The 27,741-nt window shown below is 41.6% G+C and overlaps 1 protein-coding gene across 1 annotated transcript in view; it reads left to right on the top strand.

The window, feature by feature from the left end:
- The window catches only part of THEM4 (thioesterase superfamily member 4), a 64,834-nt gene that overhangs the window by 11,813 nt on the left and 25,280 nt on the right, over positions 1-27,741 (top strand). The window contains exons 3-6 of the mRNA XM_021714138.1: positions 4-93; positions 14,460-14,646; positions 22,208-22,364; positions 23,317-23,427. Coding sequence (XP_021569813.1) covers positions 4-93; positions 14,460-14,646; positions 22,208-22,364; positions 23,317-23,427 — 545 coding nt within the window. The remainder of the gene's footprint in view (positions 1-3; positions 94-14,459; positions 14,647-22,207; positions 22,365-23,316; positions 23,428-27,741) is intronic.

The raw sequence follows: 27,741 nt of genomic DNA, 5'->3' as shown, positions 1-27,741 counted from the left end.
CGCCTGCGCACGCTCCGGGCCCTGCGCCGCCCTTGGGGAGACGCCGGCGGCTGGGACCGCGAGCCGCCGCCGCCGCCGCCGCCGCTGGCGCTGGTAAGTCCGGGCGCGCCTAGGCGTGGGCACCGGGGCGGGACCACAGACAGCAGCAAGTCTGCGATCACAGACCCTGTTTACTGTTTATCCGTTCCCTCCCCAGCCGATCTCAGAATCAAAGCTAACTTCTGCTCCGAAGGGCAGCAGTGGTGACAGTGGCCCGGGAACACTCGCGATTCAAAGCCGTCAGAAACTGGGCGGGAAGGCGACTCTTTTTTTCAAAAAAGCTTTAAGATTGACATAAAACTCTGTGCACTTGGCTCGCTTTCCAAGCAGCGTTCAGGATGCTTGGCTGTTGCGGAGGGAAGGAACCGCTCCTGTCACTGATCCTAAAGAAAGGTTGAGCAAGGTCACCCAGAAAACACGCGGGCACAGCTGGCCTCTAGGAAGGCTAGGACGCCTGGGTAGTCTGGCTCAACCGCTACAGACCTCAGAAGAACGCCGCCTCTTCAGTGGTGGAGTCCCAATTGTCTCTGACTTGTCTTATTGCTGATGATGACAACCAACTCCTAAGTGAGCAGAAGGCTCTGCATGTCAGATAAAGAATCATATCCTCTCCTAAGCCAGCTTCCTCGCCTTTAAAGGTTGTTATAAGATTAAATGAGAGGTGGGGGGGGCGGGGGTGGTGGCTCACGCCTATAATCCCACCACTTTGGGAGGCCGAGGTGAGAGGATTGCCTGAGCCCACGGATTCGAGCCAGCCTGGGCAACTTGGCGAGACCTCATCTCTCCAATAAATCAAAAAATTAGTTGGGCGTGGTGGCGCACGCCTGTAGTTGCAGCTACTTGGAAGGCTGAGGCAGAAGGATCGCCTGAACCCAGCAGGTCGAGGCTGCCACTGCATTCCAACCTGGGCGACAGAGTGAGACTCTGACTCAAAAAAAAAAAAAGACTAAATGAGATACCATAAGGAACATTTAATGCAATACCTAAAACATAGTATTAGATAAATATTGCCTGTGCTCGTATCCCTTATGTTTTGATGTATTCAGTTAATATTGATTAAGCCCCAGCAATTTGCCAGGCATAATTGGTCACTGATGATATACATACAAGTAAGAAGCAATCCTTTCTCTGAAGAAACTCACAGTCTAGTGTGGGAGAACGGGGTGTTAGAAGACAAAATTAAAGCAAATGTACTTTAAAGATCTTAATTAGCTTTTATTTGCAATTCTGGAATCTGGCAACACCTCATTCTATACAACAGAGAAACGATTCTCATGAGCTGTGCAGAGAAGATTAGCTTTATAGACAGAAAGGAGCTGAAGAAAGCAAACAGATCAAAAAGCAGACTAGTCTTTTCCAAGTTACTTTCCTTGTAAAGGTTAAAGCAGAAACTTTCTTATCATGCCAGCTAAAACTGACTCATTTGGGGATTTGGCTATTACCTCTCCCTCCTGATTTTTGACATCAGGTAATTTAGTTTCAGCATGGTAGTGTGGATCTTCAAAGTGTGTAACTCTATTTTGGTTTGGCTTTTTGGGCCTAGTGCAGAAGCTCAGACCAAACCACTGGTCTCCTGTAAATGCTATTGAACATTTTCCCACTTTGGGTCAGGCTTTCACCTAGGTGAGAGTATGACCAAAATTTAGGGCATCAGGACCACTCTGGATCACCATCATTTTCAGTTTTTGGTCTCAACACTTCATTCATAGATTACAGCGTCCTCATGATGATGCATTTCTTGGAGTTTTTATCATTCCAGCCAAAGCGACCACTTAGTTTTAGCAGATAGCTGCATATAGACATTTAAGACTTTTGGCGACGATACAGCGCACCACAGAGACTGCTGTTATGATAGGAGGATAATATCCAGACTTTGAAGGGTACTCCTCAGCCTGCCAACTAGCCTGTTTATTAATTTTTTGCAACTGAGTCTCTGTAATACTTGATATATCTATCCATGTGAAAAAAGAAGTGTCAGCAACTACATAGACTTCTCCCTTTTCAGCTAGTCGGTAGCAGTTCTATTATCTAGTACTCTATGACTGGGCTAAATTAAAGCAGAGGGTGACTACAAGTGGGTTTAGAAATCTGACTCTATAAAAGAGCACTAGTGTAATTTAAACAATTCAGCACTAAGGATATTGCTAAAGTTGTCAACTGGGTGAACTAAAGGATCTCTTGGGTTATGTAAAAATCTATTTTTTTAATGGCATATCCAGCATTTCATAAAGTTACCCACAGAAGCTAATGATTGTGAAATTCTAATTATAGCATATTTTGCCAGACAGAACGGGTAGACATAAGCAAGGACAAATTAAGAAGGGTAAGACTCATTATGATAGGGAGTCTTATCCCAGCATTTTGGGAAAAGCTGTCCATAGCATGAAGTCATCAACTTCTTGTCATGGTTTGTAGTTTGTATGTCTCTGGTGACATTGGGTGTTTTGGTGAACTTTCGGTGTGGCCCACACATCAGGCATTGTTCCTTGAAATTTACATTATGTTGTCCAGTTTCAGCTCTAGGGCTGAAGGAACAGAGCAGTTCCTGTTCTTAGTTAGAGAATCGTAGTCAGATATTGGAGGAAAATAGAAGAATTCAGGATCCAGTCAAGTCTACGGGCAGATAATAAAAACAGGGGAAAAAAAGAACAGGGCTACAATCTAATAACAGGTGTACTGTAGTTTTTCTACAGAAACATATTTGTTCACTTATAGTCACCCTCATTTCTCTCAAAGATAATCAAAGTCTCATTTGTTTACATAATAAGTTTAGTCTCATCAAATTTGGCCTGATGATTTATGTAAATGCAGCAAGAGGAGTGATTGACCACATGGACTCTTTTTAAGGTTGCTTTGCTGGACCTTTTGATAAGGAATTTCAGATGAGACTTCTAAAAACCTCTTGAGGCTAGGAAGCCAAACAAAAGCGAACTTCAGACTTTCCTGCAATACCTATAGATTCATTTTATTTACCTTCTCAAATATGACATCCTAGTCAGAGCCTTGGTAATAAAACCAGTATTTCCAATTATATTCTGTTATAAAGAGAACAGATTCTTACTAAACTTATTCAGATAACTGTATTCCCATAAAAATAAAAATACTCACAAATAGTTTTTGAATTTTGGAGGGATCAGGTAGGAAGAAAAAGTAGATGCTTCAATTTTTGTTCATACTTTATGCTTTAGTAAAGTATACTTTACCAAATTACCATCAACTGTAGATAGCTTAAAAGAAGAAACATTTTCTTAAATCTGGAAAACAAATCATCAAAAGAACCAGCAACATTTCAAATACACAGGTTGTAAAAACTCATAACTCTTTTATCAGTTCATTCAGTTGTATGTAATTAATTCTTGTTCTTGGTTAGCAGTTTTGTGACTCCATTAGTTTCTTCATTAGAGTCTGGAAATTCTTACCTAGTCCAGCAGTATGATCTCAAACTTATCAGAAACCGGTACTTGTCAGCATTCTTTCATTTTCAAAGTGTTTGAAAATGAAACACTTTAGGATTATAGTTGCTAGTAAAAAACTTTTAGAAAAACATTAGAATAAAGCCATTATCTATGGACAACAGACTTAAAATGGGCCAGACTCAGTGGTTCAGCCTGTAATCCCAGCACTTTGGGAGACCAAGGCGAGTGGATTGCCTGAGCCTGCGGGTTTGAGACCTTATCTCTACAGTAAATAAATAAGTAAATAGCCGGGTATGATAGCTTGCGCCTGTAATTCCAGCTACTTGTAAGGCTGAGGCAGAAGGATCCCCGGAGCCAGCAGGTCGACGCTGGGGTGACAGCGAGCGTGCCATTGCACTCCAGCCTGGGCGACAGAGTGAGGCTCTAACTCAAAGAAAAAAGACTTAAAATGACCATGGTTAAAGATCTGATGAGAGTTCATTATAATAATGACATAATTGACAGACTTGGTTATTTCTGTGACACAACATTTTAACATAAATACTGAAATTTTGGCCGGGCTTGGTGGCTCAGCCTGTAACCCTAGCACTTTGGGAGGCGGAGAAGAGTGGATTGCCTGAGCCCGCGGGTTCGAGACCTGCCCAGGCAACTTGGTGAGACCTCGTCTCTACAATAAATCAGAAATTAACCGGGCATGGTAGCGTGTGCCTGTAGTTGCTGCTACTTGGAAGGCTGAGACGGAAGGATCGCCGAAGCCCAGCAGGTTGAGGCTGTGGTGGCCAGGAGTGTGCCACTGCACTCCAGTCTGGGCAACAGAGTGAGACTCCAATTTAAAAAAAAAAACAAAAAACACTGAAATTTTTACCTAGAACATATTTCTAGGAATTTCATACATTTTGTAGAACACATATTAATAACATATCTGTACAAATATAACTCAATGAAGGTTAAACATCATTTCATATTTGATAATGCTTCCCATGTAACTAATATGCCAAATAAGCCTAATTAGTTCAGTATAGCTCCCTTAATTTAGTATAGCTTCCAGACCTCTGGAACATCCCAAAATTAGTTTGAGGTTAAAAAGATTTAATTTAGGATTTGATTTTGAGAAGTTTGTCAAAAATATAAAGATTTTAAACACTTGATCAAAGTAGGATTACAAGACACTGTGAAGTAACAGTCATTCATTTAACCAGAGTGATAATTAAAGGAACCAACCGTGCTGCCCATCGATAGAGGACTGGGTTAAAAAAATGTGGTACATATACATGATGGAATATTATGCAACCATAAATAAGAACTAAATTATGAACTTTGCAGCAACTTGGATGGACTTAGAGGCTATAATACTGAGTCATCTATCACAGAAACAAAGGACTGAGTACCACATGTTCTCACTCATAAACGAACCTTGAACAATTATTATAATACTGTAAGAAGGGGATTGGCAGTAATATTGGAAACGATCAGGAGAGAGGGGAGTGGGATTGGCAGTAGTGGGAAACTGCTGGAGGGGAGGCATACCTCATCAACAAGGGTACCTGCATAATGAACATTTGTATACCTAACCCTGACTTGTACCCTACATCTTTAAAATAAAAAATTTTTAAAAGAATGACTTCAAAAGGCAAATGCAGAAAGTTACATAATCGTGGGGAAAACCTTTGTTCTTTAATAAAGAGTAACCAATTTTCTTAAGTAATCAAAGATCTAAGCACAGGTAATCATCTTAATAAAATATAGAACCTTTGTTTCCTGAGCCAATTACCTAAATGTAAAGAAAAACCTCTCACTCTTTCTATTAAGGGCAGACCAATACTCCAAGAACAGAGAGGACAAAATTGTAGTTTTCATCAGTGTACTTTTGCTTTTAAGTTTCAATTTTTTAAAACTTACAATAAATTCAATTTTAGTTCATTTGAATATACATGAAATTCTTTCCTCTTTTGCAACCCTCTGCAACTTCCTTATACTCATTAGTTTGTGCTATACTCTTCCTCTTTCCTGTTGTGGAGTAACTACTTTAGAACAAAATTACTCTATTTTTTTCCTTAACTAAAACCCATTCTCATACTTTATAACTTCCTTATAAAACATACCTTACATCTCACATACAGTTTTTTCTCTTATTATTTATAGTATAGTTACCATATATTAATTCAAATTATTAATCCTTAGTCATCTTAATTCCTAATGAAAACTAGCAAATATTGTGAATTGTCTTTTATCAGCCTTCACCATTTCATGATTTCTAGAAACACGTTTCCTCAAGTTTTCCAGTTTATTAACAGACTCAATTATATTTAGCCTCTCTATACTATACAAAAGCAAGATGTCAAAATATATGTACTACAGACTTGTGTTCAGCAATTAATGTTTCAGTATTTGAACTTACTTAGAAATGGCTCAGACATTTAATGAATATTATTACTTAATTTAACGTAATATGACTTTAAGATTTTAAGTTACTGAAAAAGATTTTTGAAATTATAACAAGTTCATCTATAAACTTGTATTTCATTTATACAGTTAATTTACTTGTTTTTAATAATAATACTTGAATTGCTCCTTAAACAAAACTAGCCATTGAAGAAGTTCAGGAAATGTCACCTCAAAATATGTCACTGGTATGTTGATTACTTCAAGCTAAAAGCACCTGAAAAATAGCAAAGTCCAAGGTGGGGCTTCCCGAATTTCCCTTATTTGTCTTAAGACAGATTCTCCCAAAGGAACTGCTGCCGTACTCTAGCCTGGGTGATAGAGTGAGACTCCAACTCAAAAAAAAAAAAAAAGAATGAATAAAATGAACAGTGATGGGGCTAAAACAAAGGTTGGAATCTACTAAAGACTGGATGAACAAGTGGTCCCTGCTGGGCTTTCAATATATCAGGGCCCAAACCAGTCCTCTCTATTTACCCCAGCATAAATAAATTTAAAAAGCCAAAAGGAGAGATTACAGTGAGCTACCCAGCTAACTATGGTTTAGGACAATCAGGCAGGTCAACCAAAAAAAGGGCAAGAATCCCTTGACTAACCACCTCCCCACCACTGGAATGGGGTAAGGAGTGAAATAGAGAGATAAACTCAGAGTAAATGATTTTTGGGAAAAATGAATGGGTTCTTGGAAGAATAAATGATAGTTTGTGACAAGCTGTCTATGGATGTGTTGAAATCTCTCTGGTGATAAAAGCTAATCTTCCCTGGTTGGTGAAATTCTTTGGGGGAGAGAATTGATGATGAGCGAATTGCCTGAACCCGCAGGTTCAAGACCTGCCTGGGCAACTTGACGAGACCTCGTCTCCGCAATAAATAAAAAATTAGCTAGGCGTGGTAGCGCGCGCCTGTAGTTCCAGCCACTTGGAAGGCTGAGGCGGAGGGATCGCTGGAGCCCAGCAGGGTGAGGCAGTGGTGTCCGGGAGTGTGCCACTGCACTCCAGTCTGGGCGACAGAGTGAGATTCCAACTCAAAAAAGTAAACAAACAAACAAAAAAGTGTCCTGGGATGAGCCTAATCTGGGAGCATTCATCCATTCATTCATTCATTCATTTTGAGTCAGGGTCTCACTCTGTCATTCAGGTTGGAGTGCAGTGGCATGATCATGGCTCACTGCAGCCTCAAATTCATGGGTTCAGGTGACCCTCCTGCCTCAGCTTCCTGAGTAGGTGGAATTACAGGTGCATGTCATCACTTCTGGCTAATTTTTTTATTTTTTGTAGAGATAAAGTCTCTCTATGTTGCCTTAATTGGTCTCAAACTCCTGGGGTCAAGCAGTCCTCCTGCCTCAGCCAACCAAAGTGCTGGGATTTCAGGCATGAGCCACCGTGCCTGGCCCAGGAGCTCTCATTTTTAAATGCACTTAAAGTGCAATGTTGTTCATCTGAAACTTTCCATATAGTGGCCCTCATAATTCTAAATTATCTTTAGTAAGATTTTGCCATTTTTGTTAGTATATGCTGAGTCCAGGGCCTAATTCTTATACTTATAAAAGGCAGGTGTACCCAGAAGGTTGAGTACTCGGTTCTTCAAAAGTTAGAGATCCCATTTTTACAATGAATCTTGGGATTGTCAGACCTGCTGGTGAGAGGCCTAATGTCAGTGAACCTTTTTCTTTTTTCTTTTTTTTGAGTCAGAGTCTCACTCTGTAGCCCAGGCTGGAACACGGTGGCACACTGCTCATGGCCACAGCAGCCTCGACCTGCTGGGCTCAGGTGATCCTTCCACCTCAACCTTCCAAGTAGCTGGAACTACAGGCACATGCCACCACACCCAACTAATTTTTTGATTTATTGTAGAAATGATGTCTCGCCAAGTTGCCCTGGCTGGGCTAGAACCTATGAGCTCAGGCAATCCTCTCACCTCGGCCTCCAGAGTGATAGGATTATAGGCGTGAGCCACCACGCCTTTCTCTGACCAGTTTATAACTCAGGAGTCTTTTACCTTTCGGTTACAAGCAAGTCAATGCTTTCAAGTGCCCGATGTGCTCACCAGTGAGGTTGTGGCTTTGGCTCTGAGATCCCCTTGACCAACTCAGCCAATGATTTTCCCCTACCTAACACAGGGAAAATAAATGAAAAGGATAGAACATAAAATCCCTGCACGTTTCCAAAAGCCAGTGTTCACACCCCCGGCAGTAGTTGCCATTTACTGCCAGTTTCTGTCTGACTCAGTCAGGCACTTGAGTCCTTCCTACAGGACCCAGTTATGTTTCTGTCATAACTTCCGCTCTTGCCAGTGACGCGTCAGTTATTGCAAACCCCGAAAGGATTTTGCTGTAGCACAAACTAACTCCTTGTACTTACTCCAAGTTCGTGTGCTCTCTCGTGGCACAAACTAACCCTGGATTTGAAAGCCAAATGCAAAAAGAGGGGAGTCCAACCCTAGAGCAACTTATTTACAACCGGACTCTGTAAGGAAGATGCGGCTTCATGGTGAGGGGGGCCCAATCTCCTGCATGCCCCAAGGGGTTTCAAGACTTGTCAGTATTGTCTCTCAGGTCCTCTTGTTGGTCATCATCAGAACTGTCAAAAAACAAAATTACAACAAATTCAGTTTAAAGATCAAAGTTGGGTTTTACTTGCAATCCTAGAAGCAGACAGCACCTCAGAATAGAATGACTTCTGATGAGCTAAGCAGAGGACCTTGGCTTTCTAGACAGAAAAGGGCTGAAGAAAGCAAAACAGAACAAAAAGCAGATTTGTTGTTTCAAAGTGATGCAGGTGAGCCCCAGAATTGGGATTCAGCCAAGTGGGTTCTTGGCTTCATGCAGGAAAGAATTCAAGTGCAAGCTGTAAGTAAAAGATAAAAAGCAAGTTTATTGAAGAAACAGAGGAATAGAAAGATGGCTAGTCCATAGAGGAGCAGTCTGTGGGCATCACTGAGGTTTCAGTTGGAAAATGAAAACAAGTTTATTGAAGTGACAGAGAACTGGCCATTCCATAGGCAGAGCAGCCTGGACTGGTCTATAAGAAGCAGTCACACATGGCTTGGGTTTTACCTTTAAGGCTATCTCTTGATGATATGCTAAGAAGGGGTGAATTATTCATGGTTTGGAGGGGCAGGGAGTTCCTGGAATGGAAGGCTCCTCCCCTTTTTAAACCTTCTAGGATAACTTCCAGGAGTTGACAGGTAAATGTAAAACGAGGCACTGGTGGGAGTGTCTTTTAGCATACCAATATATTATGAGTAGCATGAATGAGCAAAAAGGACTCACTTTCAATGCCATCTTAGTCATAGTTGGCTTTGGCCAGTCTTTCTCACCACATCTCATCTTGTAAATGAGATCTGGACCTTGTGATCTTTGTTTGGGGAAACTAGTCCTCTGGATCCTAGCTCAAAAGTACTTTCCTTGTAAAGGTTAAAGCAGAAGGAACTTATCATGCCAGCTAAAACGAACTTGTTTGGGGAATTTGGCTACTATCTCTCTGTTTGTCAGATAAACAACTAAGTTTCCACTTGGTAGAGTGGAACTTCAGCCTGAGTGACTGCATTTTGATTTGGTCTGTTGGACCAAACCAATGGCCTCCTGTAAATTGTATTTAACAGGAGTGAAATTGCAAAAATAAAATATCTGTGTTTTATAGTCTATAATAAAGCACTAAAGGAACAGCTCTATATGGAGTAATAACTAAAAGAGGACTATAATAAAGTCAATGAGTATAGTGTCTCTATTAAGCTATTTCAGCTTTCTTTCAAAGAATAATGAATCAGGTTCAAGACCCGCCTGGGCAACTTGGCGAGACTTCATCTCTACAACAAATCAAAAATTAGCCGGGCGTGGTCATGCGCGCCTGTAGTTCCGGCTACTTGGAAGGCTGAGGCAGAAGGATCGCCGGAACCCAGCAGGTCGAGGCCGCGGCCGCGGTAGCCGGGAGCGGCCACTGCACTCCAGTCTGGGCGACTGAGTGAGACTCCAACTCAAAAAAAAAAATAATGAAGGCAGATTAGTCACTAATCCTGTACCAGCTTGCACGTTAGAAAAGAAAATGGTTTATGCTAATCTTACAACAAAGATGAATTCATTTCTTTAATTATATGTTGGTGCCTTGTAATCTGTGCTGAGACTATTTAGGTATTTACAGGCTTTGTAAGTCATGTTTCTTTGTGTTTAGAAACTTAAAAGGAGCTACATAAAAAGAGTCACAATTTTTTTTAACAAGTCCCATTTTGTAAATGTATAACCAAAGATCAAGCAAGACTTTTCTCTCCTCAGGACAACAAAAGTTAATGATTATCCCTAACATTTATCCTTCATATATAGTCTGTGTTGTGAATTTACAGGTGCATTAAAATATCTCTTAGTTCTCACTTCCTTTAACTGAACCTTTATTTCCCACTTGATCATAATGTCCATCTGTGGGAAAAAACTCAACAGGCCTCCAACTAAAATGAATAGTTCCACTACTGTTTTCTCCCTCCTGACCTACACTCGCACACTAACAAAAACCTCCTCTTTCTTTTCCTTCTGTCCACAACTTGGGAATCATCTGAGACCCTTCCACTTCCTCTTTCACACCGTTGGGAATTTCCCACACCCCTTAGGCCCAACGTCCTAAATATATTAGAACTCTTATTCTCATTCCTCTACTTAGTTCAAGTTCTCGCCGTCTCTGGCGTGATTCCCTTTTGCTTTGCAACCACATCTTGCTGCTTTTCTCTGTGCACCTTACACTGTGAAGGCTGAAATTCTAGCTGTTCCCCAGGATGTCACACGGCAGTTTCATCACTCTGTGCTTTTGCTTGGAGCAGCCTTTCCATTCTCCCCTTATTGAACTTTTTATCCTTAAGAAATCACACCATCATTTTGAAGTTTCCCCTGAAAGTCACTCCTTCTGTGTCTGTATCTACTTATTTTGCAGTATTTTTCCCATTGAAAGTTGCTGACACCTGAAGGAGAACCTAAGTCTTCTCTCTTTGTTTTATCTGTCTCTGGCATAGAGCCAGGATGTATAGTGGAGCTCAGAAATTTTGTTGAATTTAGCTGAATCACAGACTTTAAAAGTTTAAATCAGTTAGAAGAGCCCATAGTTAAGGGAGTCATTCTAATTCCTGAAAATCTTCAATTAGCTTGATTTCACTGATCCATAAAAGGATGCTGAAGCTGACCAATCCTGGTGTTGCCTATTAAAGATGAGACCTGTGGACAAAATGAGCTCCAATTTGTGACCCTAAAGCCGATTCTACCTCTCAATTGACATGTATTGGTCAATCTACCTCTCAATTGACATGTACTGGTCAATACATACTAATCTGTGATGAGTCGTGTTTTTTGGTTTACTTCTAGAATTCATTGACTTTAAAAGCTACACAACTGGGTCAGGCACGGTGGCTCATGCCTGTAATCCCACAACATGGCAAGACCTCATCTCTACAATACATCAAAAAATTAGCTGGGCGTGGTGGCGCACATTTGTAGTTCCAGCTATTTGGAAGGCTGAAGCAGAAGGACGGCTTGAGCCCAGCAGGTCGAGACTGCAGTGGCCGCGAGTATGCCAGTGCACTCCAGCCTGGGCAACAGAGTGAGACTCTGACTTAAATAAATAAATAAAGCTACACAATTGGAACTGGACTCTAAGGAAATAATCTAAAATAGAGTAAAATCTATATTCATAATGTTCCAATGAATATTTTTCATCTAGAACAGCAAAAGATTGGAAATAATTTACATGACCAATTTAAATGGCTAACTAAAGTATAGCACATCAATTTAAAGGACTTTTTCTGTTGCTGAAAATGGTGATAACTGAGGTTAAGGAGAAAGTGAACAGTAAATAATTTCAAGTGGTGAAAGCAGAAAGCAGAGTGTTTTTTACCAAGATTACACATGTGTGTGCCTGTGTGCATTTTTTTTTTTTTTTTTTTTTTTTGAGTTGGAGTCTCACTGTGTCACCCAGACTGGAGTGCAGTGGCCGCTCCCGGCCACCACAGCCTCGACCTGCTGGGCTCTGGCGATCCTTCTGCCTCAGCCTTCCAAGGAGCTGGAACTACAAGCGCGCACTACCACGCCCAGCTTATTTTTTGATTTATTGTAGAGATGAGGTTTCGCCAAGTTGCCCAGGCAGGTCTCGAACCCGCGGGCTCAGGCAATCCACTCACCTCAGCCTCCCAAAGGCACGGGATTACAGGCTGAGCCACCGAGCCTGGCTATTTTTTTTTTTAAGTCAGAATCTCACTCTGTTGCCCAGGCTAGAGTGCAGTGGCATGCTCACGGCCACTGCAGCCTCAACCTGCTGGGCTCAGAAGATCCTTCCACGTCAGCCTCCTGAGTAGCTCGGACTACAGGCCCATGCCACCAAGCCCAGCTAATTTTTTTGATTTATTATAGAGATGAGGTCTTGTCAAGTTGCCCAAGCTGGTCCTGAACTCCTGGGCTCAGATAATCCTCCTGCCTCTGCCTCCCAAAGTGCTGGGATTACAGGCGTGAGCCACTGCATCTGACTGATTACAAGTACATTAAGAAAAATTACATTTAAAGAACTTGGAGGGCCAGGTGCAGTGGCTCACACCTGTAATCCCAGTACTTTGGGAGGCAGAGGCAAGAGATTGCCTGAGCCCAGGGGTTCAACACCAGCCTGGGCAACTTGGTGAGACCTCGTCTACAATAAATAAAAAAATTAGCTGGGCATGGTTGCATGCACCAGTAGTCCCAGCTACTTGGAAGACTGAGGAGGAAGGATCACCTGAGCCCAGCGGGTGGAGGCTATGGTAGCTGTGTTCGTGCCATCGTACTCCAGTCTGGGTGAAAGAGTGAGACTGTGACTCAAAAATAAAATAAAATAATAAAAAGTTGGAGGAAATACATCAATGTTTACCATTAGTTGTATGAAGAAGGGCTGATGGGCAGGGTTTAAAATTTCTCTTTTTCTTTCTTTCCCAAATTTTCTGAGTTGGGTTCTGAAGACATGAGTCAATAAAAAAAAAAAAAAAAAAAGCATAGCAAACAAAGTTATAAATCCCGGGCTAAGGGAAGAATGACCTCACCCCTGTTCATGTTTCCCCAACTCTCTGGTACCACAAAGTCAGGATTTCCTTTTGTTCAGCCAGAAAGGTTTTATTTCCACAGAGTTCTTGAGGCAGGTTCCCTATATTCTTCCAATCAGGCCAGGCTAGGAGCTAACCCAGGTGTCAGTGAAAGACTGGTTCTTCTATCATAGTAAGTACAATCTTCCTGTTTTGTTTCATGGTATGGTCCAAGTGTTGTAGGAACATAAATCTGAAGAAATTGATAAGGGTGGCTAGAAGTAGAATGCCACAGAGTTCATAGCCTCTGTGATCCTGAATGTTCCCATGGTTTCTGCAGGGATCCTATAGAATTCATTTTTCTATCTGTTATCTGTGAGGCTTTGCTTTCTTCTGTTCCTTAGTAGGTCACACTTTGCCTACCAGGTCCTCTAGGGCCCTGGCAATGTTGGAGTTGTTGCCTAATCCCTGGAACCGTAGCAGTGCTCCATGCTGTAGAGGAATAGCATGGGTGGAGGCTGGGGTTACTAAGACATCAAACATTTGTCCTCGAACCTCTTTCTCCTCTTTTTCTTATATTCTCCTTCTTGGTAATTGGGTTTGTCATTCACCTCAGTGGAGGATTCAGAGACCTGGAATTGGCCCTTGCATTTCTCCTTTTCCCTTACTTTCCTTATCCAAGTAGTTACCAATTTCTGTTTCATGCTCTCTTAATTTCTCACCTGATAAACAGCCTCCACACAGGGCCCTCTGATTCCAGTCTGGGACATTCTCACTCTCTTTCATATTGTGGACAGATCTGATCATGTCTCTCTCAGTTTAAAATCCCTCAGAGAACTGCAGATCCAATTCAAACCAGGTAGCTTGGTGTTGAGGTTTTGCATACATTTTTACAGCCATCTGCTCCTACTTTTGCACAATGACAATGTTGAACTTCCTTTAGGCCTTCATTTCGTCCTCTGTAAAATGGGGATAATAATTAGTACTTACTTCACATAGTTGTAAAAGGCCCCTTAAAACTGTTTCATGCCTCTTTACTTTTGTACGTGGTGTTCCTTTACCTATAAAACTCTTTTCAAATGGCTTATTTCTACTTGTCTAATTAATATTCAGGTCAAAGAACTTCCTGAACCCCCACCTGGAGATGAATATCTCTCCCTTATCCTCTAACTTGCTGTGCATACCCCACTGGTAGCTCTTTTTACAAAGAAGAGAACGTTTGTCCTTCATCTCTGTCTCCACTGTGCCTGGTTTACCCGTACTTGATTAGAGTTTGAGAAAAAGAATGGAATCAGCAGACCTGGGCATAATGCTGGGTCTGCCACCAATAGCTAGCTGGGTGACATTGGTCATGTTATTTACCTTCTCTTAATCTCTCATTTTTTCCAAGGAGGTTGGACTGGGTGATCCTTGAAATTTTCTTCCATTTTGAAATGACAAACTTCTGGGAAAAAGAAAAGCAGCAAGATAGTCTTAAGAAATGGGAGAATATGTTATGAAATAGGATGTACTTCTCAATACTCTTCTTTTTCTTCTATCTTTTAGAGATCATTTTCTTCTGAGAAAGTGGTTCCTAAGGACTGTTCTCTCCCCAACCCCAGCTGGAACAAGGACATAAGACTCCTCTTTGATCAGTTCATGAAGAAATGTGAAGATGGCTCCTGGAAACGTTTGCCTTCATATAAAAGTGAATCTTCTCGAAGGGCTCAAGACTTCAAGACTCTTTATCTTGGTAGAAATAGCCACTTTCCCTTTAATAATATTTGAATATCAAATATAATACTAAGAATAGACAAAGTACTAGTTATTGTTTTAAAAATGGAGGAATATAATACAGGAGTATAGGTCTGTAGTCCAGAAATCTCAGTCAATTTTGCAGTCTAGACGTGGTAGCTCACACCTGTAATCCCAGCACTTTAGGAGGCCAAGGTGGGAGGATTGCCTGAGCCCATGAGTTAGAGACCAGTCTGGGTTGCAAAGTGAGATCTCATCTCTACGAAAAAATTTTTTTAAAAAATTAGCCAGGCCGGGCTCAGTGGCTCAGCCTGTAATCCCACGCCTTTGGGAGGCTGAGGTGAGTGGATTGCCTGAGCCTGCGGGTTCGAGACCCACCTGGGCAGCGAGACCTCATCTCTACAATAAAACAAAAAAAAAATCAGCCGGGCGTAGTAGCGCACGCCTGTAATTCCGGCTACTCGGAAGGCTGAGGCAGAAGGATCGCCGGAGCCCAGCAGGTGAGGCTGCAGTGACTGGGAGCGGCCACTGCACTCCAGTCTGGGCAACAGAGTGAGACTCCAACTCAAAAAAAAAAAAAAAAATTAGCCAGGCGTGGTAGCACATGCCTGTGGCCCCAGCTACTTGGGGGACTGGGGGCGAAAGGGTCACCTGAGCCTAGAAGGTTGAGGTTGTGGTGAGCCATGTTGTTGGAAAGCATAAAACCTATTATGAAGCCTGGATTCTCGTCACCATTGGCAGGAGTGAAAAAGGGGCCCTGGAGAGCCCCACCCTCCCACAACCTCATCACCTGTGTGTCAACATCATCTAATCTCATTTCGCCCTTTATCCCAATATCTAGCTATATCACCCTAAGAGGCTTAGAACACTCAGATCACCCCCTCATCTTCCAGTCTCTAAAGCCCCAAGACAATAACCCATCCTGCACCCATCACAAACATATTGAATTTCCTATGCTTCTGTTTTTGTTTTTCTTTTTAAAATCAATACACTTTTTTAAAGCAGTTTTAGTTTTACAGAAAAATAAGCAGAAAGTAAAGAGAGTTCCCTTACCCCCTCCACCCTTAATTTCTCCTCTGTTATTAACATCTGACATTACTGCGGTATATCTGTTACCACTGATGAGCCAATATTGATACATTATTCTTAACCAAAGTCTATAGTTTGTAGGGTTCACTCTTTTTTTTTTTTTTTGAGTTGGAATCTCACTCCATCGCCCAGGCTGGAGTGCAGTGGGACGCTCATGGCCACCATAGCCTCGACCTGCTGGGCTCTGGCAGTCCTTCCACCTCAGCCTTCCAAGTAGCCAGAATTACAGACACGCACTACCACACCCGGCTAATTTTTTATTTATTATAGAGCTGAAGTCTCACCAAATTGCCCAGGCTGGTCTCAAACCAGTAGTCTCAGACAGTCTACTCACCTCTGCCTCCCAAAGTGCTGGGATTAGAGGCTGAGCCACCGAGCCCAGCCAGGGTTCACTCTTCGTGTTGTTTTCTATGGGTTTGACAAATGTATAATGACATAACCATCATTATAGTATCATACTGAATCGTTTCACAGATATTTCTGAGTTACTATCTTTTAACCATCTAAACCCATCTTTTAGTATTTGGTTTTGTAAAAACGACCTTGAGGCCCTTACTGTTGTCTGATGACCATATTTCTTATTTCCCTCCTGGATGATCGCTTTCTGCCCTTTTCTTTCTTCTCACGCCTCTAATACCGTCTTTTCCATTCTCACTTTCAGCTGATCTCACTTCCCATTTCGCTTAGAGCTAATATAAGCAATCAGAAGGAAACTTCCACACTTCCACTGCCTTATGTACCTTCCGCCTGCATCTGCACCGGATGTTCTGCTTCTTCCTGCTACAAATGAACTTTCCATATTCTTAGGGGAGACCAAGCTCTCCGTTCTTGCACAGCATCCCATCCCTTTTGACCCAATGAAGGGCACCTCTCTCTGCTAGATGTTTCTGGTCAGCACACAGGAGTGCCACAACCCATTTCTTTCTTCTCAGTCTCTCTTGAGCCCACCCCAGTGGGGTGCTCTCCCACTCCACTGCATCAGAACTACTCTTGCCAAGGGCACCAGTGACCCTCGTGTTGCTAAAGCCAGTAACTTTGCTCAGCTTTTGGCATAGCTGGTAACTCCCTTCTCCTTGAAGTTGGCTTCCAGGACACCACACTCCCCACTTCGTTGGTCCCTCCTTTTCAGTTTCTTGTGCTGGTTCCTTCTCATCCTCAAAATCTTAATGTCAGAGTGCTCCCATGTCTCAGTCCTTAGTACTCATTTCTTTTGTATTCTCCATTGGTAATCTCATGGCCTTAGAGGGCATGGAAGAGCTGCCGGCTTCCTAATTTAATTGTTGAAATTTAGTGCCTGGGTTCAAATTCAGATTCCACAATTTAAAGCTGTGTGACTTTGGGCAAGGTACTTTACCTTTCTGTGCCTCTGTTTCCTCATGGTAGATACTTTAGTATTTGCTGGAAGAGTGAATTAAAAAAATAACTAAACTGTAATTTGAAATGTTTAATCAATAAAAAAATGGCAAAGTTCTTAGGTTTCTTTGCAAAATCTCTGATATATAGAGAATTAATATTCTATTTTATTTATCCATATTTATTTGTTTGTTTTTGAGTCAGTGTCTCACTCTGTCACCCACACTAAAGTGCAGTGGCATGATCACAGCTTACCACAGCATCAACCTCCTGGACTCAGGCGCTCCTTCTGACTCAGTCTCCCAAGTAGCTGAGACTACAGGCCCATGCCACCATGCCCAGCTAACTTTTTAAATTTTTTTGTAGAGATACGGCCTCACTATGTTACTCAACCTGGTCTCAAACACCTTAGCTCAAGTAATCCTCCCATCTCAGCCTCCCAAAGTGCTGAGATTACAGGTATGAGCCACTGCGCCCAGCCTATTTTATTTTATTTTTTGAGACAAGGTCTAGCTCTGTCACCCAGGGAAGAGTGCAGTGACACAGTCATGGTTCACCACAGCCTGGACCTCCTAGGCTCAAGCAATCTTCCCACCTTAGCCTCCTGGGTAACTGGGACTACAGGTATACACCACAATGACCAGCTAATTTGGTTTTGTTGTGGTCTTTCGTTTGTTTGTTTATTTTTGTTTAGAGATGGGGTCTTGCTATGTTGCCCAGGTGGGTCTCAAACTCCTGGGCTCAAATGAGCCTCCTACATTGGCCTCCCAAAGTGTTAGGATTACAGATGTGAGCTGCCATGCCTGACCTTCCTATATTTTAGGAGAAAGGAAAATGAAATAGTAATTTGTATTACTAATTCCATTCCAGCTACTGCCACATCACACAATTAATTGAATGTCTTCACTTTGGCTTCTACTCCAGCAGCTCTGTGGAAATGTCTTCCCTGAAGCCACTGGTGACCTGAGGGTCAAATTCAGTGGGCATTGTTCAGCCCTTACTATACTGGATTAACTTGGCGGTCTCCTTCTCTTTGAAACTTTTTTCTTTGTTGGCTTTCATAGACTTTTCAGACCAGTCTTCCCTCCTTCTCCCTGCTCCTTAAATGTCAGTGTTTTCCAGGGTTCCATTTCCACGGTTTTGCTCATTCCCCTGTGCATCCCCACCCCCTCTTGACTGAACTTCACCTCCCAGAATCAAGAGGAGTTTGAGGTTCTCTTTGCTACCGTCATTGCTTCGAAACCATTACCTCTCACTCAGAAACCTCTGTGTTTCTGAGGTTTATACCATCTGACTCTATCACCCTCCTCTTGTTCCCTTCCTTGTTTCTCTCTCAGTATTGGGGATTTTAGCAGCTGGTCAACCATCTTCCCCTCTTCCCAACTCCATTCACCATCTCAGCAACTCCAGCATCTGCGCAGTGGCTCCTCGGTTGATTTGTTTCCTCATCATCTATGAGCGTTTCTTTCTTCCAGCCCCAGCCACACACTCCCATGAAAATCTTGAGCCTTATCTTCTTTAGAAAGTGCACAACCTCCAAATGCACACATCTGGACATCCTGGGGTTTTTTTGTTTTTTTGTTTTTGTTTTTTTGAGTTGGAGTCTCACTCTGTCGCCCAGACTGGAGTGCAGTGGCCGCTCCCGGCCACAGCAGCCTCAACCTGCTGGGCTCCAGCGATCCTCCCGCCTCAGCCTTCCACTTAGCTGGAACTACAGGCGCGCACGCTACCACGCCCAGCTAATTTTTTGATTTATTGTAGAGATGAGGTCTCACCAAGTTGCCCAGGCAGGTCTTGAACCCGCGGGCTCAGGCAATCCACTCACCTCAGCCTCCCAAGGTGCGGTATTACAGGCTGAGCCACCGAGCCCGGCTTTCCTGGGTTTTTTAAAATTTAATTTAACTTTAGAGTTGTGGGGTACAAGTGAGGATTTGCTATATAAGTAGGCTACATGCAGGTGAAGTTTGGGCTTCTAGCTGGCCCTCTCTCCCTCTGGTAGTGGACCAGGTATCCATTGTGTTGCCATGTGCCCCCCTCCTGCTCCCTCCTCTCTCCCTTCTGTAGCAGTGCTTGGTGACCGCAGATCCCCTTCTTGTTCTAATGTGACTAGTGTTCAGGGCCCACTTATGAGTGAGAACATGCGGTATTCTGTTCTTTGTTTCTGTGACAGTTCATTTAGTGTGGTGGTCTCCAACTGCATCCAAGTTGCAATGAAGGCCATGATTTTGTTCTTTATGGCTGCATAATATTCCATCATATATATGTACCACATTTTATCAAGTCCACTTTTAATGGGCATCTAGATCAGTTCCATGTTTTTGCTATTGTGAATAGTGCGGCAATAAACATGCATGTGCAGGTATCTTTTTTGTAGAGTGACGTATGCTCCTCTGGGTATATTCCCAGAAAAGCGATTGCTGGATTGTATGAAAGCCCCATTTTTAGTTCTCTGAGAAACCGCCCACTGTTTTCCATGGAGGTTGAACTAGCTTACACTCCCACCAAAAGTGTAGAAACATTCCCCTTACTCTGCAGCCATGCTAGCACCTGTTGTTTCTTGACTCATTAGTGATAGCCATACTTACCCGAGTTAGGTGGTATCTCATTGTAGTTTTGATTTGCATATCTATGATGATTTGGCTGAACAGTTTTTCATGTGTCTGTTGGCTACTTGTATGTCACACTTTGAGAAGTGTCTGTTCATGTCCTTTGCGCACTTTTTAATGGGGTTGTTTGTATTTTTCCTTTCTGTTCATTTGAGTTCCTTGTAGATCCTGGATGTTAAGGCTTTGTCAGATGCATAGCTTGCAGATATTTTTCTCATTCCATGGGCTGTGTCTTTACTTTCTTGATGGTTTCTTTTGCTGCGTAAAAAGCTTTTCAGTTTGATAAGGTCCCACCTGTCTATCCTAGCTTTTGTTGCATTTTCTTTTGGGGACTTGATCATGAATTCGTTGCCTACTCCTATGGATATCCTATTTTTTGACCACAGCCTTTTCCCTTCTAGCTCACTTTTTCAAAGGCCCCTCAGAAACAATTCTTTGATCTCCGTAAGACCTTCAATTCACAGAGTTCTTTACTTTCTCCTTGTCCTATAGTCCTCTTCTGACTGAACTTCTCTTGCCCACTTAACCTAGGAAAACCCCAGCCCTGGATGAATCAAACCATCTGCCATCTTTTCTTTGCATAGGCCCTCTGGTAATAAGCATCGCTAGAGAAATGCTCCATCTAGCGGATTTGGTGATGGTAATTTTATACTGTCATCTCCTGCCTCCGTTCTTATCTTCCTAAAGCCCTTGATTCAGAATGCAAATCTCATCTTGTTACTTCTCAGCTACCTTCAATGTCATCTCGTGTCTTAAAAGACTAGTGACTTGCAGGCTTTAAAATGAATATGAAGCACCTGGGAATCTTAAAATGCAGGTTCTGCTTCAGTAGGTCAGAGGAGATCCTGAGAGTCTGCATTTCTAACAAACTTGTTTCCCTATCCTTATTTTTCTCACTGTTATGAGATACGATTAAGATTTGGTAATCTAGACTAGAAATTTTGAACTTCTTTTCTAAGTAGAAAATTAGAAAAGGGCTTGATGCTTGTCTTATCCTGAAGTATCAGAATGTCAGAGTTTGAAAAGGTCTTGGAGGTCATTTAGCTTTATTTCCTTGTTGTATGGATAAAGCATGGAGCAAAAGAGCAGGTTTTAAGCCAGAGCTAGGCCAAGAATTTAATCTTCCCAACTCACAGGCTAAGGTTCTTTCCACTATACCATAATACTGATGCCGATTTTAAGTTTCTTTGTCTGGCTTTCTAAATCATTAACGTACTCAACAACTGCTTGGGTACCTATAGTATGTATCTGTGCCATTTGTTGGGCAAACAAAGTCTCATAGACAGGTGACTGCCCTGGATGCTCATGGCCTGAGTAGAAGGCATCTCCCTGTCCTCCCAGATCTTCTCATCTCATATCCTTTTCCAAGTTTGAAAATGCAAATTCGGTAGATGCAGAAGAAATGTAGACAGTTTTATATTTGGTGAAGCTGTGAAAGAAAGCTAAGAGTATGAGGGATTCACTTTTAAAATAGATGTGTAGGACAGTGCACCCTTCCTTTAGAGCAGCAGCTTCAGTCTTTGTTTTGAAGTGGCCTATATTTTGCCTCAACCCTGTACCCCGAACTTGTTCACAGTTGTGTATGTGAAAAAAGTCTAAACAAGTAGTGCGTAACCAGGATGTATGGGAAGTGTTCTCTTTCTTTTATAAATTAGTGGTTACAGCCCACTAATTTGATCTCATGAACCCTAATGGTTCTAACTCCTTGTCTGGGGCCTTAAGAGTCACAATCATACTGCATATTAGGCTGAACTGGCCCTGTTTCTGATTCAGTAAAACTGGCAGGCTAAACTCATGTCTGCCAAGACAACCTCTTTCTGTTACATTTTTCTTTTTCTTTAAATTGCATTTAGGCCCAATGTGGTGACTCACACCTATAATCCTACCGCTCTGGGAGGCCAAGGTGGGAGGATTGCTTAAGCCCAGGAATTCGAGACCAGCTTAGGCAACATAGCAAGACCCTGTCTCTACAAAAAAATTAAAAAATTAGCCAGACATGGTGGCATGTGCCTGTAGTCCTACCTACTCAGGAGGCTGAGGTAGAAGGATCACCTGAGCCCAGAAGTTCAAGGCTACAGTAAGCCGTATTTGTGTCACTGCACTCCAGCCTGGTTGGCAGTATGAAAACAAACAAACAAAAAATGTATTTAAACCACGTTTATTCTAAGGATTTATTTCTATACCTTACCATTTTATTCAACATACCGTCAACATTTATATGTTGTATTTCCTGGTTGCCACGTGTGAGCAAATATTTTGTTTTGATTTCATGTAAGTTTACTCTGTTCCCAGTTAGACTGTTAATTCTACAGGGGCAAAGATCCTATATGCTGTTTCTCTGGGACCCTCCCATTTCTTTAAATTTTGTGCCCAGTTGACATTTTTTTTCTCCCGTTGACATTTTGATCAGTCCTCCATTGGCATGTGATTCCAGTAGGGTACAAGTGTTGCCTCTGTCATGGCATTTCTCTCATTCTTGTTTCTCATGCGTCCATCTTCATTTTCCTACAGGCCCAAAGCTTTCAAAAGAACTAACGTCACAGGCCCAGCTCTTCACCAGAAGCCTTGAGGATGGCTTGGGCTTTGAATATGTGATGTTCTATAATGATGTTGAGCAAAGGGTAGTTTGCTTGTTTCAAGGAGGTCCTTACCTGCAAGGAGCACCTGGGTAAGAATGACAACGTAGAAATGCAGATGTGAAAGATTTTTGTCTTATAGCGCCCCCGTGTGTCCATGGGCTACAACGAAGGCATTCTGACAGTACTGTGGATGTGTACTGCTTACTGACACAGAAAGATGTGTATATTGTTAAAGGACAAGAGTGTTGTTAATATGTGTTAAATATTTAATACATTAAAGAACATACATCATATATTATTATAGAACATAGGGCAATAGAGTATCACTTGAGAGAGTATCATTAACATTTTAACAGTAGTTTGTCTCTGACTAGATGGTAACATTATGGGCCTTAAATTGTTTTTTTTTTCTGCTTATCTGCATTTCCTAAATTTCTAAAACAATGAATGTGTATGGTTTAACACATAAATGTAATATTAATTTTCTAAATTATATTTTGGCTTTTGTTTGCTTGTGATCTGATTACAATCAAGTTCTGGTTTTATTACAAATGCTTAAGACTACACTGTTGGCAGGTGCAGTGGCTTAAGCCTATAATCCCAGCACTTTGGGAGGTCGAAGTGAGAGGATTGCCTGAGCCCAGGGGTTTGAGACCAGCTCGGGCAACTTGGTGAGACCTCATCTCTACAATATATCAAAAAAATTAGCCAGGCGTGATAGTACACGCCTATAGTTCCGGCTACTTGGAAGGTTGAGATGGAAGGATCCCCTGAGCCCAGCAGGTCGATGCTGGGGTGGCCGTGAGCAAGTCACTGCACTCCAACCTGGGCAATAGAGTGAGACTCTGACTCAAAAAAAAAAAAAAAAAGACTACGCTATGAACAAAATAAAGTAGGGAACATTCAATACACTAAACATAGACTAAGTGGATCTTTCATAAGCAAATTGTGTGAAGATGCTTGGATAATTTCTCTCTCTCAAGAGGCTCTCTGTCTTCAGAACTTCTGAAAATATTTCTCCTCCACTCCTGTTGTAACTAGGTTCCTTCACGGAGGCGCCATTGCAACCATGATCGATGCTACCGTTGGTACATGTGCTCTTATAGCTGGAGGAATTGTCATGACTGCCAATCTCAACATCAATTATAAAAGGTAATGTCATAGTAATTCTGTACTTCTCCTCAGGTGTTGTAAGTCGGATTCCCCAGCTGCACATCCTAAGGCAAAGAATTGTGTGCAAGTGACTATTAAGGAAGTGCTCCCAGAGGAAACCAGCCAGGGAGTGGGAGAAGTAGGGGAGGAAGGTGAGGAAACCAACCAGGGTTGAGCTCTCAAAAGTCCTGCAAAGGGTAGCTTTAGCCTGACTGTACAAAATAACTCTGGAATGAAGTTTGTGCCTTAGAACTGTCCCTACCTCAGACAAGAGAGCTAGAATCTTCATATCCTCTTACACATCAGTCAGGGGTCAGGGCCATCCTGGGGACCACAAATTCCCAGGTACTGGTATGGCCCCCTGTGTTTGGGCAAAGTAGGTTCTAGGGGGTAGAGCCAAAGAAAGGTGTAAAAAGGACCCAAGGGGCTCCAGGTCGCAGCAACATCTGCTCCATAACAAAAAATACAAATTTTAAATAACTTCACACTGAGAAATCCAAGGACAACATATGAGTTTGCCATCCATCAAAAACAAAGGTCAGCATGATGTTACTTAGTTCTTCAACCATACAGCTTTACCTTGACAGTAAACAAAATAGCATGAATACTGAATAAAGAAAGACAGCAATGGGATAGAACAAAAGTTAGGAACAGAGAGTTCAACAGATGAAGTTTCCAAGTGAGATTTGGTGGTCATTACCTCACGCAGTGGGACCATTTAAGTCGCGAAACATCTCCATTTTATACCCCTGAGAACTGTACAATTTGTGTGGCAGTTGTTAGAAAGCCATGCTTCATAAATTATGGACTTATTTACTATAAGAAGTCTATTTTATAGCCAGGAATATCTCACTAAGGGCATTCTATAGAAAAGAACTCTTCCCCCTAAAAAAGATCATTCGTTTATTTCAAGTATCAGGAGACTTTTTCTGTAAGTATTTTATGCGTTGAAGGCTATATGGTCTCTGGCACAATTACTCAACTCTGCCATTGTAACACACAATCATCCATAGACTGTACATAAACAAATAGTGTAACTGTATCAATGAAACTTTATTTACAAAAACAGAAAGCTGACCAATGGGCTGTAGTTTGCCAACACCCGGTCTGTTTACCCCGACGGATGTCCTGTTGGGAGAGATTAGACAGGGTACTTGCCTTCCTTTGTGTTCCCTGGGAGTATTTCCCCCTGCTCCCTAGCCCACTTCTCCCCCACAACACACACAGAGGCTCGTAGGCCAGATACTTTGACTTCTTTTCCCCACCTGCCATAGTAGGAACTTCAAAATGAATGACTTAAACAAGATAGAAATTTGTCATGTAAAAGAAACGTGGAGGAAGGGATCCTGGACTGGTAGAGCAGCTCCATGGTTCCCAGAAATGCGATCTCTGTCCAACTCACATTTTCACAGCACAGAATGGCAGCAGGAGCATCACATGCCCTGGACAGCAGGATTGAGGAAGGAGAGAAGAGGGGCTGTCATTTGTGCGTGTGTGTGAAAAGAACACTTAATATGAGGTCTGCACTCTTAAAAACATTTTAAATGTACAATGAAATATTGTTAACGATAACACAGTGGTGTATAGCAGATCTCTAGAACTTAGTAATCTTGCATAATTGAAGCTTTATGCTCACTGATAAGCAATTTCCCATTTCTCTCTTCTCCCACCCCAGCCCTTGGTAACCACCTTTTACTCTCTGATTCTATCAGTTGGACTACTTTTGACACCTCATATCAGTGAGTTAGTACAGTATTTTTCCTTTTGTGACTGACTTATCTCGATTAGAATAATGTTTCCAAGGTTTATCCAAGCTGTCTCGTCTTGCAGCACTTCCTTCTTTTTGAAGGTTGAGTAATATTTCATTGTATGTATATACTCATTTATACATATATATTCTTTATCCATTCATTCATCAAGAGACAGATAGATTGCTCCCATATCTTTCCTACTGTGGATAATGCTGCAGTGAATATCGGGGTGCTAATATCTCTTCAAAATCCTGATTTCAATTATTTTGGGTAAATACCTAGAAGTGGGATTGCTGGATCACATGATAGTTCTATTTTTAATTTGGGGGGAACCCCTACTGTGACATTTTGCATTGTCATCAACAATGTACAAGGGTTTTAATTTCTCTACTTCCTTGCCAACATTTATTGCCTTTCATTTTTTTGATAATAGCCATCCCTGCATATGTGAGGTGATAATTTATTGTGATTTTGATTTGCATTTCCCTAATGATTAGTGATGTTGAGCATCTGCTTACATACTGTTGGCCATTTGCATGTCTTCTTTGGAAAAATGTCTGTTCAAGTCTTTTTTTTTTTTAAGTTGGGGGTCTCACTCTGTAGTACAGGTTGGAGTACAGTAGCATTACAGTAGTAGCTTACCATAGCCTTGACCTCCTAGGTTCAGGGGATCCTTCTGCCTCAGCCTCCCAAATAGCTGGTACTATAGGCATGTACCACCACATCTGGCTAATTTTTTACTTTTTGTTAGAGACAAGGTTTGGTTATGTTTCCTAGGCTGGTCTGTAATGCCCGGCTTGCTCAAGTCTTTAGCCCATTTTTTAAATTGGGTTGTTAGTTTTCTTGCTGTTGAGGTATAAGAGTTCCTTATATATTCTGGAAATTAACCCCCCGTCAGACATATGGTTTGTAAATATTTTCTCTTATTCCATAGGTTGCCTTTTCACTCTGTTAATTATTTCCATTGCTGTGCAAAAGCTTTTTCATTTAATGCAGTCCCACTTGTCTGCTTTTGCTTTTGTTGTTTGTACTTTTATTATCATATCCATGAAGTTGTAGCCAAGACTCTCACTCTGTAATGACAGCTAGTGTCATGAAACTTTCCTCCTCAGTTTTCTTCCAGGAATTTTACAGTTTTGTATCTTATGTTTAAATCTGTAACCCATTTTGAGTTGACTTTTGTATATAGTAAACAATAGGGGTCCAAGATTCATTCTTTTGTATGTGGATGTTTAGTTTTTCCAACATCATTTGTTAAAGAGACTATCTATCTTCTCCCCTTTGTGTATTTTTTTTTTTTTTTTTGAGTCAGAGTTTCACTGTGTTGCCCAGCCTGGAGTGCAGTGACACACTCATGGCCACCACAGCCTCGACCTGCTGGGCTCAGGTGATCCTTCTACATCAGCCTTCCAAGTAGCTGGCACATGCCACCATGCCCAGCCCCTTTGTGTATTCTTGACACTCTTGTGCTAAATACAGATCAGTTGACTGTGTATGTTTGAATATACTTATGGGCTCTGTATTCTGTTCCATTGGTTGGTCTATATGTCTGTCTTTATGCCAGTACCATACTGTTTGAATTCATGTTGCTTTTTAATATATTTTGAAATTAGGAGATGTGGTGCTTCCAGCTTTGTTTTTCTTCAAGATTGTTTTGACTCTTTGAGGTCTTTGTGTTTCCATATGAATTATAGTTTTTTTTTATTTCTATAAAAAATTCCATTGGGATTTTCATAGGGACTGTGTTGAATCTGTCAATTGCTTTCAGCAGTATGGTCATTTTAACAATGTGAATTAAGCCTTATAATCCACAAACACAGATGTCTTTCCATTTGTTTATATCGTCTTTAATTTTTTTTAACAATGTTTTATAGTTTTCAGTGTACAGTCTTTAGCCTCCTTAATTACATGTTTCCTAAGTATTTTATTCTTTTTGATGCTATTATAAATGGAATTATCTGCCCAATTTCCTTTTCAGATAGTATGTTGTTGGTGTGGGGAGATGCAACTGATTTTTATATATTGATTTTGTATCCTGCCACTTTGAATTTGTGTATTAGTTCTAACAGTTTTGTTGTGGAGTCTTTATAGCTTTCTCCATATGATATCATCTTATCATCTACAAACAGAGATAACTTATTTCTTCCCAATTTTGACACTTTTTGTTTATTTTTCTTGTCTAATTGCTCTCGCTAGGATGTCTGGTACTGTGTTGAGTAGAAATGGCAAGAGTGGGCATCCTTGCTTTGGTTCTGATTTCAGAGGAAAAGGTTTCATTTTTCACCACTGAGTATGGTGTTAGCTGTGTGCCTCTCATATATGGCTTTATGATGTTGAGGTACATTCCTTCGGTACTGGTTTGTTGAGATATATATATATTTTTTTGTTTTGGGGGGTTTTTTTTGAATTGGAGTCTCACTCTGTCGCCCAGACTGGAGTGCAGTGGCTGCTCGACTTGCTGGGCTCCGGCGATCCTTCCGCCTCAGTCTTCCAAGGAGCTGGAACTACAGGCGTGCACTACCATGTCCGGCTGATTTTTTGATTTATTGTAGAGATGAGGTCT

This window comes from Carlito syrichta, unplaced genomic scaffold (genome assembly GCF_000164805.1).
Source record: "Carlito syrichta isolate Samal-C Ts95f unplaced genomic scaffold, Tarsius_syrichta-2.0.1 Scaffold305252, whole genome shotgun sequence".
In the NCBI taxonomy this organism is placed as follows: Eukaryota; Metazoa; Chordata; class Mammalia; order Primates; family Tarsiidae; genus Carlito; species Carlito syrichta.
This window is presented reverse-complemented; position numbering and strand designations above follow the sequence as displayed.